This window comes from Ceratotherium simum, chromosome 4, assembly GCF_057802395.1.
Source record: "Ceratotherium simum simum isolate JZ-2026a chromosome 4, ASM5780239v1, whole genome shotgun sequence".
NCBI classification, from domain to species: domain Eukaryota; kingdom Metazoa; phylum Chordata; class Mammalia; order Perissodactyla; family Rhinocerotidae; genus Ceratotherium; species Ceratotherium simum.
The window spans coordinates 86,727,534-86,746,542 of NC_141903.1; the positions used below are offsets into that span (position 1 = coordinate 86,727,534).

General features: G+C 37.2%; 1 protein-coding gene across 1 annotated transcript in view; it reads right to left on the bottom strand.

The window, feature by feature from the left end:
- Nucleotides 1-350: 350 nt before the first annotated feature.
- Nucleotides 351-19,009, bottom strand: part of JMY (junction mediating and regulatory protein, p53 cofactor) — a 100,530-nt gene continuing 81,871 nt past the window's right edge. Inside the window, exons 8-11 of the mRNA XM_087430133.1 lie at nt 14,262-14,357; nt 11,968-12,568; nt 10,291-10,601; nt 351-6,296 (exon numbers count right to left, since the gene is read on the bottom strand). Coding sequence (XP_087286259.1) covers nt 10,294-10,601; nt 11,968-12,568; nt 14,262-14,357 — 1,005 coding nt within the window. The 3' untranslated portion in view covers nt 351-6,296; nt 10,291-10,293. The remainder of the gene's footprint in view (nt 6,297-10,290; nt 10,602-11,967; nt 12,569-14,261; nt 14,358-19,009) is intronic.

Sequence of the window (19,009 nt, forward strand, 5' to 3'; positions counted from 1 at the left end):
CGTTAAGCTCGTCCTATGTTTCAGTAGAAAGCCAATAATCTCCCCCAATTTAGATGATCACAAACTGATTGCTAAAATGACAGGCACTTAAAGACCTTCCAATTTTGGAGGTCAACATTTCCAAACTATGTCGACAGTTACATGGACACGAATAAGGCTGTTACTAGCACAAGTAAAGTTGCCATTCAAACACTTCAATACAAACAGTGATTGGGAAGAGACAAAAGTACAGGGGTGGATAGTTTCTGAATCCTGCTCAACATGTTATAACAAATGCACAACTTGCTATGTTCCTTCTATTTGAAATGAAATGACAGTATCACCACCAATGCTATTTTAAACAAACAAAATGAGGTTAACTCAATAAATATCTTTTATTAAAGAAAAAAGGAATACCGTTAAGCACCAAAACTGTATGTTGTTACATTGCATGTACAAGAGAAAGGTGATTGCAATACTTGGTGTACAAGTACTTAACTGTGAAGTCATGAGTGTAAAAAACATGAAATACAAAGCAATACAATAATTACAATGCAGAAAAGTTGCACTAAAGAGCAAAAGGCAACAGTCAAAACAATTGGAGATTTCATAGTACTGCTATAAATGCTTGCTTAGTTTTTTCTTTGTACTTTTAATACTTTAGAATGTTAATTGAGCATATTAAGTATCGTAAATTTGCACAAATTGGCATTTACAATACACTGTGCCCACTGTCCAATTAATGTCTCGGTGTGAAAGCCATCCTTACAAGCCAAGCACAGTGTACTAGTGTTTTGCTTCTACCAATATAATATTGCACAAAGCTAGTAAATGGTGAATCAGTTTGCCATTAAAAGTTGCATTTAACCAGAAAGGCTAAAAACATGTCCGTTTCATCAGCCCTAATGGGCTTTATTATTCATGCAAAATGATCTGTAGCCTTTGATGTTTCATAAACTATATATTATGGTCTCACACTTGGCAAGACAATACAGTACAATGAGAAATTCAATGAGACAGTTGGGATTCTGTCCAAGTCAAAGAATTCAGAAGTCACTGTATGGGTTGTATTGTCTACCCCTCTTGGTTCATGAAGGGAAAATGCCATCTTGTGATTATAGAGACTTCTTCAAACCAATATAATTAGAACTGGGAAAAGCTGGAGTAACTTGTTACACTCTTTGATAGTTTACCATAGAACATGCAAGTTAAAAAAAAAAAAAAAAACTTCCCATGTTAAAATTGAACTCTAAAACCAACACCCATACCTTCTGTATACATCTAAAGATCACTTTCCATGGTCTTTCCTTTCCACCCCTAACTCCCCAAATTGAGCCACTCTTAGTTATACCTGACTTTAAAAAAAAACAAACTTTCCCCTAACCCTCAAAACAAATGACTTTGAGATTCAGTGTGAAATAACACTGATAAAATATTTAATATGTCAACCTCAGAGGTATTTTCTGTACATGCACCTTACAGTGGCATAATAAATATGTCTGGAGAAGGGGAGAAACGTTTATAAATTTGGAATGCAATCAACTAACTTCCTCAAATACCAAGCTGTACATTTACCCTGGGAAAAAAAGAAAATTTTAGAATGAACATATCTGTAAAATAACTCAATGGGCAAACATTTCACACACACACACAGACACACACACACACACAGAATCGAGACTCCCTCTGACCTTTAAAAAACCTCTGTTTACATACATGATAGTTTAGGCAGCAATATAAACTCATTTTGTAGGAAAACCTTTTAAATTAGACTATATTTACAGGATAAAAAATACCATTGCATCATTTTACAAAGCTTCATCAAGCAGAGACTCTTCTTTATGTGCTTTAACTATAAGAGCGCTCTGCAGCAGTTCAGAAGTAACTACTGAATGGTTCAGTAGCTTGAAGTAAATGCAACATGCTCCAAAAGTAAGGTGCTTCTACTTTCTTACCTCTCTTCCATCTGAAATAGATCTTGTTGGTCAATCCTCTAACACTAAGCATAGTTCTTCTTTTATGCCAAGCAATAAAAGGGAAATAAAATCTGTTTAAAATGCACATTTAATTTTATATTATCATTTAAATTCAGTGCAAGAATCAGGCAAAATTTGTTAAGGTTTCTGCTTTCACTATCAAATGGCTGCATGTTAACAATGCGCCTGCCACGGTTTTTACATGTTTTACAGTTGTTCAAAAAGATTTTTTACAAATAACCTAGTAAAGTATATAAAATTTCAATTCCCTGATAAGGCCTTTAAGGACCATTAGTCCTTTAGAGGTTGGTATCTGATGTTGAGTGCATAATAATTAAATTATAAGGGGAAAAAACACCTTCTATTTAGTGAAAAAAAACTTTCCTTAGGCTAAAAGCATTGACTTAAATTTATACACACACTCAACGAATGTAATTAAAAAATAGAGTCTCAGGGAATGTATCAAGTTAAATTATATTAATTGTACACTGGTCCCATTCCAAACAGAGAGGATGCTGCCCATTAATTTTTGTTCCACTGATATAACAAGTTTTAATTCTTAGTGTCTGCTATGGCGAAAGTATGCTTTACAATTGAACACATTTTATGACATCAAGTGGTCATGCCATATGCTACCATGTATTGCTACATACTGCAGCTTTGTAGAAACAAGGATTTTTTTTTCCCTCATTATACAGAGTACATGAAAGTGCTGAAAATTTTCTGTGGTTTCATGTAATGAGAAAAGCCCCAGATTCCCACCGTGGAAATGCTACTCCTGGATCAACTGTTACAGCTGTGACTCAGAGTCTCCTTAAAAATGCATTTGACAGAAATGTTTCAGTTCCACAATGAAGAAGGAAGGAATGATTGTTTTCATGCTGCTCACAAACTCAGCAGGCCTATAAAATATACATCAAGTAAGCAAGACAACTGCTCATCTTTTAAAAATCCTGTTTAGCCAGGCCTTTCCTCACACCACTACGCTACAGTACCATTAGGATTTTTAAATCATTAGGAATACCTTTTCTACACATGCCACACTGGTTATATATACATAATTTTGGTTGCATTAGTAAGAGAAATACTTAAAATTGACATTCAAGTGAGCAGTAACATTAACCTCAAAACATCCCCAAGTCATCATCTGTTTCCCTATTTTAAATATATTGCTGTTGAAACTAGATTGGTAAATTCTGACTTGACTCAGCATAAGCAAGCAGTTGTTTGTGGATTCTTAATACAGAAATGACACATTAACAGAAATATAACTGTCAAATATTTTAAACCATATAAATAGTACAGGCAAGTTTGGAACTTGAAACACAATCACCTGTAAGTACCATCATAACTAAATATATACAAATTTAATGGTAAGGCCGAAGATGCTCCTTTTATTAGGGACAAGGGGAAAAAAAGAAAATTTAATCATGTTTACATATAATTTTTGTTGGGTTCTGAAACTGCTTTAAAATTAACATGAGATGGGGCTGCCTTGGTGGCTCAGTGGTTAAGTGCGCACAGTCCGCTGCGGCAGCCCGGGGTTCGCAGGTTTGGACCCCGGGCGTGCACCGACGCACCACTTGTTAAGCCATGCTGTGGTGGCATCCCATATAAAGTAGAGGAAGAGAGGGACGGATGTTAGCCCAGGGCCAATCTTCCTTGGTGAAAAAATAAATAAATAAAATAAAAAAGAGGACTGGCATCAGATGTTGGCTCAGGGCTAATCTTCCTCAAAAAAAAAAAAATTAACATGAGGATTCAGTTGGTAATCTCACTTTGATGGACAAGTGGACTACAGTTACTTGAAATTTTAATATTATTTATGAGAACTGCAAAGTTGATGACCTGCAGTTAAAGTGTAACTTTATGGAAGTAGGAACCTGAATCTTGAGGAAGGGAAGTGGGTGTGTTGGAGAATGTTATTTACCAGAGAATGAGCACAGTGGCTGCTAATGAGGCTTTGCTTTAAACTACTCACTTTCAAGTGTGAAATAACCTTCATGGAGTGCTACAACGGGATGTGCTTAGGGCTGTCGATGCACCCTACAAGGGTTCATAGGGGTCTGTACACCCTCCGGTATTTGCTAGAGACTTATTACAACACAGCTTAGGAAGACAGATCACAGGAATCTTGTATAAGTGAGCCTGTCTTTTAATGGAATCCCAGCTGTAACACTAAATAGTTAGCAATTCCCTCTCAACATATGCAAGTTCCAGTGCCTCTGCTGTTAATTTAACACTAGATCCTCCTGTATTTTTCTAAGTGTCAATGAATGAAAACAAACAAAAAAACAAAACAACTTATGTAATGAACAAGTATCCAAAGGCATAAAATTGATACATGATTTTCTTAAGGTTTGCAAATTTGCTAAAAAGATTTTTTCAAATGTATTAACAATCAAACCAATCATTCTTTGGGTTAAAAGGAATGCTTCAATGCTTTACTGAAGGTGTATAGCAAAAAAAACCTACCCCTGCCCTCGTCATGGGATGAAGGTTTCTAATCTTCCCAGACAAGATGTGGGAATAATGCTAGAATGAAACCAATGTATTGTGAAAATGCTGTGCAAAAAAGCTCCTAGTCTCATCAATAAACATATTACCAACATTTAAGAAGTAAGATTTTGTTTTATATAACCTGTTGCCAGAAAATTTTCCCCATAATTATTTTAAAGGAAATAACATTTTAAAGCGATAAAGGTGTGAATATTTCTTTTTTCTCCAGGAACACCAATTCATATACATTGGAGGGCTTTTACTCTGGGACTGATTTCTGGGTCTAGGCCAGAGAATTGCCTCATAAGAAATAAAGTTCTTTTTGGTACTTCAGTCCTCAACTCCTTTCAGATCAAGGCCAACATCTGTCTTAAGCAGAATTACACTCCACAGCATACTGTAAACTGAGTCCAACATATCTACCTTCATTCAAGCCCACAACAGTCCTGCTGAGAATTCATAATGTCTCCATTCCTATAAATGGAGACATTTATAGGACTCCTTTAGGACTCCATTACAGCAAAATCAGCACCTAGAGCTACACACATATGTTTAAACATTTAGTGACAATAACAAAGGCTCTCTCCCAAAATTCCACTCAAAGCATGTGAAGACAGTGAAATGCCAGCCGAGGAGGCTTTTCTGCCTGTCTACTTTCTGTATACAGTCACGTGCCACATAATAATGTTTGGTTGACAAAAGACCGCATATATGACCGTGGTCCCATAAGATCAGTACCACACAGCCTAAGTGTGTAGTAGGCTATACCATCTAGGTTTGTGTAAGTACAGGCTATGATGTTCACATAACGACGAAATGGCCTAAAGACACATTTCTCAGAATGCATACCCGTCATTAACTGCCACATGACTGTATTTGTAGAGCACACTTTTTTTCACTGTGGAGCATAAAAATAAAACTTAAAACGGTGCATGTTAAAAAGACTCAAGATCTGCATCCCTATTATTGAAGCCTGATTTTTGATTCTCAATAGGAAAGTCATGTTGAGTTATAGTCATCAAGCAATAGGTTCAAACAAAAAGACTAAAAATAATTTGAAAAATTATCAAATTACAAAGTATTGCTTCTCATAAAGCTGCACATAGAATTCAAACTATTATAAATTCACAATTATGAAGAGCAAAGCATGGAAATTTTTACTTCAAAATCTTACAAAGTGTAAGAGTGTGTGGTCTTCTAAAAATATGCCATGTTAAATGTATCGTGTTGTGGTAAACACATTAATAGGTGTATCTCCATGGTTACGTATCTTTTCAGATGTTGTTGAACATCTTTATGAAAATTCCTTTGGAGATGAGTAATGTGGAAATTGTCAGTGCATTTCCATCTGATTTTCTTTCAATTCTTGTCATATAGCTATCATGATAAATTTCTTTTTCAGAGTGTCGAACTACTTATATAAGCTGATATGGAAGAAGCTCTGTATTTTCAAGCAGATGACTATTCAGTGCACTGAAAGGTGGATTTCAAAGCAGTCTCGATACAGCTCACAGTAGCTCTCTGTCAACCCAGTGTTCTTCCAACTCATAGCAACCCCTAGTTTTACTGGCCACTACACGGATGTGAATGGGTGGACAGGAGGGGAAGGCCTTTCTTCACTGCAGTCAGGAACACTGCGCATCTAAACTCACGTTAACCACCATCTACCGGAATGATGGGAGCAGTGACAGCTTGCCAATTGTGCTTCCTTTTTCACACCACTGAGCCAATACACTGGATCTAACGGAATCCAACTGTGAACCAAGTGCTTAAAATTTTGTTTTCCAAAAGAATAAGAACCAATCTTCAACTGTAGGCATCTTTTTCTTTCTGTTGGGTCACCTGTTTACAAACAAAATAATACAGTGTATTAAAAAAAAGACAACCTGTGAAAGGTACTGTGTATATATGCTTCCTCATACCCTTTGCAATATCCAGGACAAACACTGATGGTTTTTTCTTATAAGTGGCCATTTATACAGATAGTGTACAGGAGACACGTTTTTTAAAAAAAGAATATGCTTGTATTCCTAAAGCAATAAAAACGAAAACAAAAATAATCTGAATATGGATTTTGAACACTGCTAAAAAGGTTGTATGTTAGATTCACTTTCCCTTTATTCCTTTTTGCTCTAACATGTTATGTCAAAACTATATACTAAAAAGGAAAATATAACCTAAAATATTTGCCTCATAAAATGCTAGTATAACAACTATGAAATGGTATCTGTAAAATTCACTAGAGACTGAGGTTTTTGTTATACTGATATTTAGAGGACAGGATTAGTACTGGTCTTTAAATGGATGCTTTACCAGGACTTTCTAAAATTCAAAATAGTTGTGTTTGAGATCTATGAGCTTACCCACATCACATCGCATATATAAAAACTAATTTGTCAGATAAAAGCTGACATGCATTATCTAATACTGTTGCTACATGTGGCTGTTGAGCACTTGAAATGTGGCTAGTGTGGCTGAGAAAGTGAATTTTTAATTTGATTTAAATTAAAATCTGGAGCAATATAAAATATCTGTCCATTAAATACAATTTTACTGTTTCCGTAGGACATTTCACTTTAACCACTGAATACTTATTAGCATCCAAATTGAGACGGGCTACTAGTAAGTGTAAAACAAACACTGCATTTTCAAGACTCAGTACAAAAAAAGTATAAACTACACTGTGAATTTTTTATATTGATAACATGTTGAAAGATACTATTTTGGATATACTGTGTAAAATAAAGTATTACTAAAATCTATTTCACCTGTTCCTTTTAACTTCTTTTAATGTGACTATTAGAACTTTTAAAATTACATCTGTGGCTCATATTGTATTTCTACTGTACAGCATCATTATAGTTACTTCATAAGTTTAAGAAGGATCCTAGAGGAAACAAATTAGAAACTCCAGTTTATATAATTACATATATTTCCTTATGCTTAGAAATACCCTTCAAGGACACTATTACCTATGGCTATCTCCGGGAATAGTTTTTAGAGGAGGATGAGGCAGAACACGGACCTTCTTTTTTTTTTTTTTTTTTGGTGAGGAAGATTGGCTCTGACCTACCATCTGTGCCAATCTTCCTCTACTTTATACATGGGATGCCGCCACAGCATGGCCCGATGAGTGGCCCGTAGGTCTATGCCTGGGATCCGAACCTGCAAACCCTGGGCTGCCGAAGCAGAGCGCATGAACCCAACTACTACATACCACTGGGCCAGCCCTGGACCTTCACTTTTTATTTCACAAAGTTTTGAGAAATCAGCTCTTCAAAAAAACGTATGTGATTAATGATTTAAAATCTAAAAGAAAGAAACAGATTAATAACAGCCAATACAAATTATAGCCTTTTTAATCAACTGTAGAGAAGTACCTGAAATTTCAGGGCCTTTAAAAATGATTTCCCAAGCCACACATACAGCAGAGATACACAGCTCCTTGGTCACTGCCTGCTCAACTAGTGGGGATTTCAACTACAGCCATGCACCAGGTAATGACCTTTTGGTCAATGACAGACCTCATATACTATGGTGGTTCCATAAGATTAGTAACATATAGCCCAGGTGTGTAGTAGGTTATACCATCTAGGTTTGTGTAAGTACACTCTACGATGTTCGCAAAATAACCAAGTCACCTAACAACACATTTCTCAGAACATATCCCCGTTGTTAAGTGACATATAACGATAGTCTATGGTTTGCTTCTGGTGCAGGATACACTCAGTCTTAAAAGTGACTTTGCAGACATCCAAGCTCACATTTTCTGGGAGTATTTCATTGTTTCTCTCAACATTATACTACATACACCAGCCATAAATAATCAGCCAAAAAAAGAAAAGTTTTAGGCAATTTTCAAAGTGGTATTCCTCATGGACCATTTTCTTAACATCTGATATATGGCTAAATTAGCAGCCAAAAGCTATAAATAACATCCCAGCTACTTGCATATACAAAATGCTGTTGCAATATCTATGTTTTGGGCAGGATCTGGTGGGATGAGAGAACACAAACAGGGATGGGCTGGCCCGAGCAGCTGCTGGTGGGTCATGTACCCTGGCTGGGCCACTGCAGGCAGGGATAACGAAAGGACTAAACACCGATTTATGTGAAGGCCCAGCTGCGGGATTAACCACTCAGCACTAAGATGGTAGTTTTAGGCACAGGCTTAGCAGCTCGCTGAGAAGTGACAAGCAAAAGGAGACAAGGCAATAGGTAACAAGCACTGTAAAGTGGGAGACAATTCAGTGTGGAAAAGATTCCCAATCAGACACATCTGCGTCCCCAGACACATTCACACACTGAGTAGACACACTAATATCTTTACATTCCCCTATAAAGCATAGTGTACATATGTACAAATGCAAATAGTTTACAATTATTTTGGGATTCAAAAACACTAAGTCATACAAAGTAAGTGATAATTAGGGCCTCTATAAATAACAAGAAAAAAAGATACCAACAGTCCAAGACCCATGGCAGGACAGTGGTACTATCCACTGTTGGCTGAAGCACATTAAAGGTAACACAACCATGTATCAAGAGCAATGTGATTTTTCACCCTTTTTGTTAAGCCACTGACTGCTGCATATGCTGATGGGAGGGGCGGGGCTGGCGGTGTAGCAGAGGAACATTTTCCTAATATACCATGCCTAGAAGGAACAGGTAAAATTGCTTTTAGTAATATTTTATTTGATATATCCAAAATAGCATCTTTTGACATATAATCAATATAAAAAATTAATGACATAGTTTACATTTTTTTTTTTGTATGAAGTCTCCCAAATCCAGATGTATGCCTGCATATACATCAGATCTCCTCAGCCAGAATCCTTGGGAGTGAAGGCCAGGAATCTTCATTTTTAATCAGCTCCCCAGGTAATTCTTATGATCAGGCACTTTTAAGAATTACTGTGATAATGAATAAGTTTATTATTCCTTTACTTACTCCCTCCAGGACTAGAGTCTTCCCCCTTTTGGTGAATGGTGTGAAGCCCACAGAAACATATTTCATCAAGAGAGCATAATAATAAAATATATTTGTATATTTTATATTTTGCACACATTGTAACATTTCAGTTATGATCATTATCAATCCTATATCCTATTTAATCTATAGCATGTGTTATCTTTACCGATTCTATATATTTAGCATAATTTGTGCCACATTATCATCAGCTTATTAAAATGTAGTGGAGTACAACTCTCTATTACCTTAGGAAAATGCCAAATGTGTAACCAATACCCACAGAGGTACTCAATAAGATATGTATACAATTTTTATATATTTATTATGTTAGCTGCAATTTTATCTAGACAAGGCAGTAACTATGGTAAGCCTTAAAATGATAAACTTTAGTTTTAAAGGCTTAGAAAGCTAAATAATAAAACAATACAACAATCTTTCCAGACTTGATCTTAAAAAAGTCCTTTGTGGGCAGCTAATGAGACATCAAAATTCAATATGCATTTTAACAGTTTGTAACTGAAATAGTCAGAAAAAGCCTTTCTTGTTTTTTAAAGCTAGAATAAGACCATGCCTTTACTAGAATAAGACCATCCTCTTTACTTGGGATATAGCTGTACTGCAGAAATTTTTAATGAGCAGGATATAAAAAACATAGCATTTACATAGCAACATCTTTGGAAATTTCTTCTCTGTTAAGTTCCTTGAAACTACAGAAGAAAAACCTGAAGTTTACAAATGTATGATCCATGTTATAATTAATTGAGCTGACTAATGAATAATAAGCCTCAGACTCAAAACAGAACAGACTTCGTCACCCACTATAAAAGCTGTATCACTGAAAGCTACCAAATAAAGACCATTTACTTGTTAGTTTTCCCAGTCTGTGCAAGGCAAAGCCTCCTCTTCATCCTCTGACTCAGGGGATGCTTCTTTAATTCTTCTCAGAGCTTCATGGATGCTCCGTGTTAGAGGGTCTGTGTCGGGCAGAAGCGTGAAGGATTCTCTTAAAACTTCCTTCTGTACCTTCTTCAATTTTACCCCTTTCCTTATTTGTGCCAAGATATTATTACTATCATCTTCATCAGGAAAAGGAGGCAGAGTTCGCTGTTCAACCTTTTTCAGATGAAAACTACCACGCTTCAAGGAAGCTAGCACCTCATCCATGGGTGAGCTCACTTTAGAAAACGAAAGAGAACAATTTTAGTTAGGATAACACTTAAAGTCCAACTGTACACCTCTAGACTTTAGGACTGTGATAGCCCAGGACCCTGAAAACAGCATCTACATAACAGACCATGAAGTGTGGACAGAAGGTTGCCAGAGCATAGGGGATCCTCAGTAGGCTTGTTTAAAAAAAAAAAAAAAAACCCCAAGACTCAAATTCCATGTCAGAGATTATTGGTATTCCTATCATTTCCCACGTGAGAGAAGTGAGCAGACTCAGGGCTAGGAGGTAGTCTTTAGTAATATCATGGATGAGACTCCCAAACCATTTCCATAATGCACAGCCCAAGCTAAATTCAGACAGCGACTGGGTTACACATTTAATTTAAAAAAATTAAATTTTGGTTCATTATGGTGATTGTGCAGTTTTTTTTCATTTTGTTGTTTCACGTATGAAATTCTACTCGGGGTATAGTAAGAAATATTTTACAAGATGGTCTCTCAGATTAAAATGTAATATGCAAATTGTTTTACATAATATTCTTCCTATGCAAGCTAAAGCTCCTTAAGGGCCAGGACTATTCTGTTCTTTTCAAAAATAGCTGTATTAAGGCATATCTGGCATGTAATAAAGTATACATATTAGTCCCTCTTCTACTTTGCTTCTCTATACAAAGAGTATACCAAGGTCCTCAATAAATGTAATCAAATGTTACATGGTCCTACCAACGTCATCCTAGCGTGACAGTCTTGACCAGATGGCTTACCTTTTCTGATGTGAATACCTTTCTTGTATTTCCCAAGTTTAAAATCAGATTTTCTTTCTATCACAAAAGGAGCCACCTACTATGTATTACCAAATAGATCCAGTATCACTTCAGAAGATATATTTTTTTTTTTGTGAGGCGATCAGCCCTGAGCTAACATCTGCCAATCCTCCTCTTTTTGCTGAGGAAGACTAGCCCTGGGCTAACATCCGTGCCCATCTTCCTCCACTTTATATGGGATGCCTCCACAGCATGGCTTGCCAAGCAGTGCGTCGGTGCGCACCCGGGATGCGAACTGGCGAACCCTGGGCCGCCGCAGCGGAGTGTGCGCACTTAACCGCTTGCACCACTGGGCTGGCCCCCAGAAGGTATATTTTTAAAAACAGTCTAAGAGCTCAAGAAGGTAGACATTTCTGTGTCTGTAGACGTTTGCTGATGTGGGTTGGTAAGAATTCTGCCCTGCTGCGACCCTGAAAACCTGTCTGCTATCAAATAATGTTCAAAAATAAAATAATGTTTCAGGCTGTGTAAAGTCCTATGAAATAAAAAGTCTTTTGATTATGCCTCAGTTTACTCACTAGATGGACACGAAAATATCTGTTTCACTTACCTCTCCTCCTCTGCAAACCTTCAGCAGTCTTTTTGAGCTTCTTCCTGGCACTGACCAGCTGGCTGCTGTCAAAGAGGTGTGCTGAAGGGGCACTTGCAGACTTTGGGATCCTCTTCTCGTTCCCCTCCATTCTAGGCAGGCCTTTCTCCAGTGTCTCTAGGGTGTAGTCCTTAGCAACAGGCAGAGGTGGTGGCGGTGGGGGAGGGGGAGGAGGGGGTGGTGGGGGAGGCGGTGTTGGAGGAAGAGGTGGTGGGAGTGGATCTAAGGTAACAGAACCTGGTTCAAGGTCAATATTATTCAAAAGTGGAAGAGATACAGTGGGGGGCAGTTCAGAGGTAATACCACTGAGAGGTAATGAAGTGGCTTCAAGTTGTGCTAACGAAGTATCTTCAAGTTGTGGGTGGCTTTGGGCCTCTGTTGTCTGTGATGGCCCAAGCTTGACTCTTCCTTCCTCCACCTCTTCACTGTTGTCTTCTACCTGCAGCGCTCCTGGCAGAGAGTCACACGGGTCCTCGCAGGGCACAGGACTGGCTGCACTTCTTCTTCTTGCATGAGCCAGTCGCAGTCTGGTTGATTTCAGTATGACTTGGCCAGGGTACCTCTGAAAAATGAGAAGTTATTGTAACTGGTTAAATAATTATTAAAACAACTTAGGAACAAATGACTATTTATTTTCTCCCTCAAATGCAAGATGTTGTTTTGGAGATTTTGTAATTTTCAGGGAAAATTCTTTAATAAAGCTACCCAGAAAACCAGAATACCAAAGTGTAATACCTTTCAAACTTATCACCAAACTCTTTATTATCTGTTTGTCATTAACTTCTTTATCAAGGCCCTGTCCCCTCTTATCCACTTAAGACAGCTGTTCAAAATTACCACATGATTTAAAAAAGATCTTTAATGATAGGCCAACCTGGTGGCATAGTGGTTTAAGTTTGTGCTCTCTGCTTTGGCGGCCCGGGGTTTGCCGGTTTGGATCCCAGGTGCGGACCTACACACCGCTTATCAAGCCATGCTGTGGCAGGCATCCCATGTATAAAGTAGAGGAAGATGGGCATGGATGTTAGCCCAGGGCCAATCTTCCTCAGTAAAAACAGGGCAGTTGGCAACGGATGTTAGCTCAGGGCTAATCTTCCTCACACACACAAAAAAAAAGATCTTTAATGAATAAAATTACTAATTTAAAAGGAAAAATAACAATAGCAATGTAAAATACAAAACATAAATGATGTCAAACATACAACGTTCTTTTTAAAAAGGTTACTTGACATTTAAAAAAGCTCTGAGGGCCGGCCCCGTGGCTTAGTGGTTAAGCACGCATGCTGCGCTGTTGGTGGCCCAGGTGCAGATCCCGGGCGCGCACTGACGCACCGCATCTCTGGCCATGCTGAGGCTGCGTCCCACCTACAGCAACTACAAGGATGTGCAGCTGTGACATACAACTATCTACTGGGGCTTTGGGGGAAATCAATAAATAAAATTATAAAAAAAAAAAAGCTCTGAAAACAATATATGCATTTTATGTTAGAAGCAAAGGGAATAGAACTTTTTGGAGTACTGATATACAGAACTCTTATTCTATATGTTTTACTGTAGTAAAACCGAGCATTAACATACTTGGTAGACATTTATTTAACACAAGGCTTATCCTTGTGTTATCCCCCCTCGCCCCCACATAATACTAAGAGGACTTGATCAAAAGCTTCCTTCACTGATAAGGTGATTCCTCAGCACAGACAATGGAAGCAAGGCTCCTGAGCACTTTAACAACTAGAACCACTCAGCTTAAGCACGGTCCCAAGAAAATATTTAGCTGCTGGGTTATCAGTGTCCAGAGTCACGGATTAGCCTGGCAAGAGGACTGCTGAAGCATTTCTCATGTGTATTGATCCACCTTCTAATTTTGCCACCGGCCATTTCCATAGATCATAACCACAGGTTGATGTATGTGGAATTAATAACAAGTTGATGCTTGAAATGGATGGTCGGTTATGAACTAATTTTATAAAACTCAAGAGGCCTTCCCAGAGGCCCTGAACTCCTCTTATGCTACTGAAGTGGTAGGCTAAGGGTCACAATAATATTAATTCTGGAAACAACCAGAGAAAAGGTAGCCATGCAATCAAAACATTAATAAAAAGAAATTAAAAAGGACTGCCGTGATTATAATTATTTTCTAAATAACAAACAGAAAATCAAGTTTTTCTCATACAAAGAAATCTTACAATAGGAGTGTGTATGTAGCTCTGTTTAAAGAGCAATGAAAAACAATAAATTGACCATACTTTTATTACCTGTTTGAAAGTTCGAAGTCTATCCAGTGTTCTCTGTCTTTCTTGGCTAACCCAGGCACTTTTTCTTTCCTCTTCATCATGTAATTTTTCTCTCTTCTGGTAAAAAATAGTAATTCCATTATGATGTGTCCCATTCATTTTTATCATTAAAAGGAAAAAAAGAAGAGTTCTCCCAATATGTAAACTGGATGACTCCAAAGAATGATGCATTAAATAAAATGTTTTACAGCACAAAACACTATCAGTTTTTAATAGAAATCATTTTAAAATTCATAATGACACGTTGACAAAAATACTATTTCACTTTTCTGCATTTACTTCCAAATAAAGATGTTTGCTCTGTAAAGTAAAATAAAATCTTCTCTGAACTAAAAAAATGCTTCTTTCATCTTTGCAGTTCTGGCTTAAACAATTTTAGTATGAAATACTTGTAGCTGCTGTATTCTGCTAACTCAAATAGTTGACCTTAAAAATAAAATCAGAGGCCAGCCCAGTGGCGTAGTGGTTAAGTTTGAGTGCTCCGCTTTGGCAGCCCAGGGTTCGTGGGTTTGCACCCCGGGGGCAGACCTACACACTGCTCACCAAGCCATGCTGTAGCCGCATCCCACACACAAAATAGAGAAAGAGTGGCACAGATGTTAGCTCAGGGCCAAGCTTCCTCACCAAAAAAAAAAAAAAAAAAAAAAAAAAAAAAATAATAATAAAAAAAAATAAAAATAAAATCAGCAACCACTTGGTCAGTAATTTAGATATTACACATTACTATAAGCAACATAAACAGGAATTCGAGAAAAAGAAAGTACTTCCAGCATTATACATGAATCATTTGGTTTAACATCACACCTTATAGTTGGCAGTTATCTGTACAGAAATTTACAATTTTTCCCATGTCATTGAATCACCTAAAAGCTGTCTAACTAAATCTCATTTGGCAGAACAAACATTAAATAAATGAAGAGACTTACTAGATAGGTAATTGGGTGATAGCTTTATTTTCCTGCTTTGTTTTGAAAAATTGGAGATACCTCCCACAAGACCAGACAATTTCACATGGAGATGACGGTGGTCTCCAGTGTGTTATTAACCTGCTTTCTTCTATCATCTGCTGTCCTTTTCAAATTCAATCCTCCATTATTCTCCTAGATTCTATTATCTCTCTCTTTCTCACCAGCTTTTCCCTGGACAACATAATTTCTAATGAGTTACTCCTATATTTGCCTTGGATGATTACATCAAAATCTAAAGGACAACCTGGATCCTCAGAGTGAAAGTGTACATCACGTTTCAGAAAACCCTGGTGCACAAAAGTGACCTGATAAAGTTACTAGACTTTACAATAAAGAAAGACTCTTTATGGGTCTCCACGCAGAAACATCAAGTCTCATACGGAGATGAGAGGAGGGAGGGGTGACTTCGGGCCTCTCCACTGCAACATTAAATGCTACAAGACATCGTAGCAATGTCTCTAGAATTCTGATGGACAGGAAATATGACAGTATGACCCAGCTAAATTATCCTTTACATACAAAGGAAACAGACAAGCATTCCCAAAACATGCTGGAACTCCGAAAATACAGGAACCATGAAACTTTTCCGAAATAACACCTTAATGAAATCTAACAACTCCAAGATGAATCAAAATAAACTCAGGAACAGAGAAGTTGCGATAAGAGGACTGGCACTAAACAATGAATCCACTTAAATATACAACTGAATCTAAACAACTCCGGGAATTAGGATCACATGAAATAACTGAATTCTGACTATAAAATAAAGAATATAAAAGTTATACAATTATTTTTACATTGTGAAAGTTCATAAAATATTGGGAGCTGGAAGGAAAAGGGAGCTGTGAGAAAGCATAAGGCAATAATTTCTTCATTTTCATGAAGCACGAGTCTAAAGTTGAAATAACTTTTAAAACTATGATCACAATACTCAATGTTTTGCTAAATCTTACTGTGGTCAAGAAATTTATTGAAATTTCAGTAGTTCTTTCAGATTCACTTAAGTTATCCTGTTAAAAGTAAAAGTTATTTTGGCGTTGATTTCTTCTTTGTAACTTTTTCCTATATTGCTTTAAAATCTTTTATAATGATCATGTCTGTCTTTATAAACACCATCAGCGTTTTTTTTAAATGTATAATAATGGTTGAGAAACATTTCTGCAAGCCACTAATTAAAACTGCTCACAATAGAAGGATTTTTAAAGTAGTAATGAATAAAAGAAGTGTTTAGGATATATTTTTTAAAATCTTATAAGTGATCAAAATTTATACACAGACATCAAGATACTCAATTATTCAGGAAAAAATCACCTTGCTTAGATAACAGGATCAAATTAGAAAATACTAAGTAAAAAGAAAGAAAACATTTTAAGATCACAGAGTAAAAAAAGTCATATACCATGTTAAGATACCATCTAAGACAGTAATACGGCACAGAAAAGGCTGCTTAAGAAATTCCATTCTTTTAACATTTATTATCTGTCAAACTAGGTACTCTATTAAGCCCTAGGGAAAAAAGCAGGGCTGTCTTAGGTGGCAGAGAGAAGGAACAGGCATGTTAGACATCAGGTTTAGTGCTGTCAAGCACCAAGGAAGAAACTGACCCTGGTGGAGGTGGTGAGAAAGAGGAATTCAAGTTTTCTCACTTGGCCAACATTGGGTGGATGGTGGTACTGTTAATCCAGACTGGGAATACAAAATGAAAGAGGTCTGGGATTGGGGAATGGGCCAGACGCTACAGGAAATTACACTGAGAAGAATGTCGAGGATAAAGTGGAGTTCTTGTCGGAAGATCAAGAGTGGAAGCGGTGTTTTGATAACAGCACTGTTGGGCGACAGTGACGGATCTGCAGTTACCAGTCAGGGAACGCAATGAAGAGGGCATGACAGCCAACCTGTTAACTATCACACACAACAGAGGTCAGCCTCACTTTTTATCTCTTGGTGAGGTGGGCTGGATCCTTTGTATGTAAATTAGCCCCTTGGATTTATGGGAGGGGGGAGACGAGGAGTTAATGGGTAAGTAAAGATGAACATCCTTCCATCTCTTCCTCTTACCGACGGTCAGAAAAACCTTTGCCTTTCTTTGCGTAGAGAGCTCTCGCTGGGAAAGTCTTAAGAGTTCTCAAAGACCATTTATTAGTAGATACAAAGTCAGGCATCTCTCAGTAATAGTGCCAGATGCCAGAAGACTTACTATATAATCCTAAAAGTTTCCAGATGGGAAAACAAAGAGAAGATATGACCTGAGCTCTGCATTAAAAGCAGACATAAAGGTCCCATGTGGATGCTCTCCTTTAGAAAGGAAAGCCCAGAATAGCTCAAGGACACAGTAAAGCAAGAACTTATCCCACCTCCTCGTCCCTACTCCATGCTTCTTCTACTTCGCATAGTTATAAAGGGCAACTCTTCCAGCTGAGTCAGCAAAAGGAAGGAACTGAAAAAATCTCATGTACATCTGATAACCACCTGGAACTGGGAGTGAGCTTGTACCTTCCCACACCTGGATACCTGCCATGGATACCTGGGGACAAGAGTCTTTCTAAGGCCTGTAGAGGAGCACTGACTCCAGAGGTGAAGAGATCCTTCTATACTTAGAGAAAGTATATTATCTAATGGATAGAGTTCTTAGTACTTGGGGGAAAAACATTAGTTACTTAAGAGGTACTTAGTTTGAGTTTTCAAACTGTGAATGTGCATCTCTAAACATAATATATAAATAGTTGGATGTGGAGTTCAGAGATAAATTAACTGATTAAGCATATTACTGGTCTGTCGGCCAGTATATACAAAGTCAAATCTTACTATAATCTAAAAGATCCCAGATGGAGCGAGAAGGAGAAAGCTTCAGACTCCTGAGGCATGAAATGATGAGCCTGCATGGGGAAATCAAGTCGTTATAGAGCACAGCATCAGAGTTACATTTAAGAGCATCGCAAGTAACAGACAAGCCTGGGTTGAACACCAGGTCCTCCCTTACTAACTGGATGATTTTGGGAAAGTCATTTAATGATTCTGTAAAATAAACATAATTTACCTTTTATTTGGGGGGGAGGGTACTTACAGGATGGTAACACAAGGGGCTTTGGGCTTCTGTTAACACTCTGCTTATCAGTCTGAGTGCTGGTACATAGGTATGTTCAATTTGTGAAACTCTTCAAGTTATATACACTTATGAGTTGCACATTTTTCTATATGCATATTATGCTTCAATAAAAGTAATAAAGGTTTTCATAACAAAGTACTGTTTTAAGAAAATGAGAACAGACTGATTCAGCAGGGCACATATCAGAGCATGGAGGAAGTAGGTAGTATTAAAAGAAGCCATTGTGAGCAAAATAATCTAAAAAGTTCTGATCAGTTTCCATAAACTACAGTTTAAAAGTATTCTATGTGCACTTTCTTGAAGTGAAACCCATGAGTTATGACTGTGGTTTTACATAATACAAGACTGCATTTTCTAATGGGGAAAACTGACTAGTTTCCTGACCACTATTTCCTTCTCTTATCTAATTTGTCTCTGAGCCAAAAAAGAAAGAAGTAATAAGTAATTTTACATTTTCTTTAACTATACTGTTTTAGGGAGTTTACAATCAAATATTAAAATAAATTCCTTAGTCTTACTTACATATTTAATTTGCAAGGATTTCCAGAAGAATTTTTGAAACAATAAGGTTACAATCTAAGGATCAACATTTTAAACAATCTACCACCCAAGAGATTTTGGTAAAAGTGGTTTCA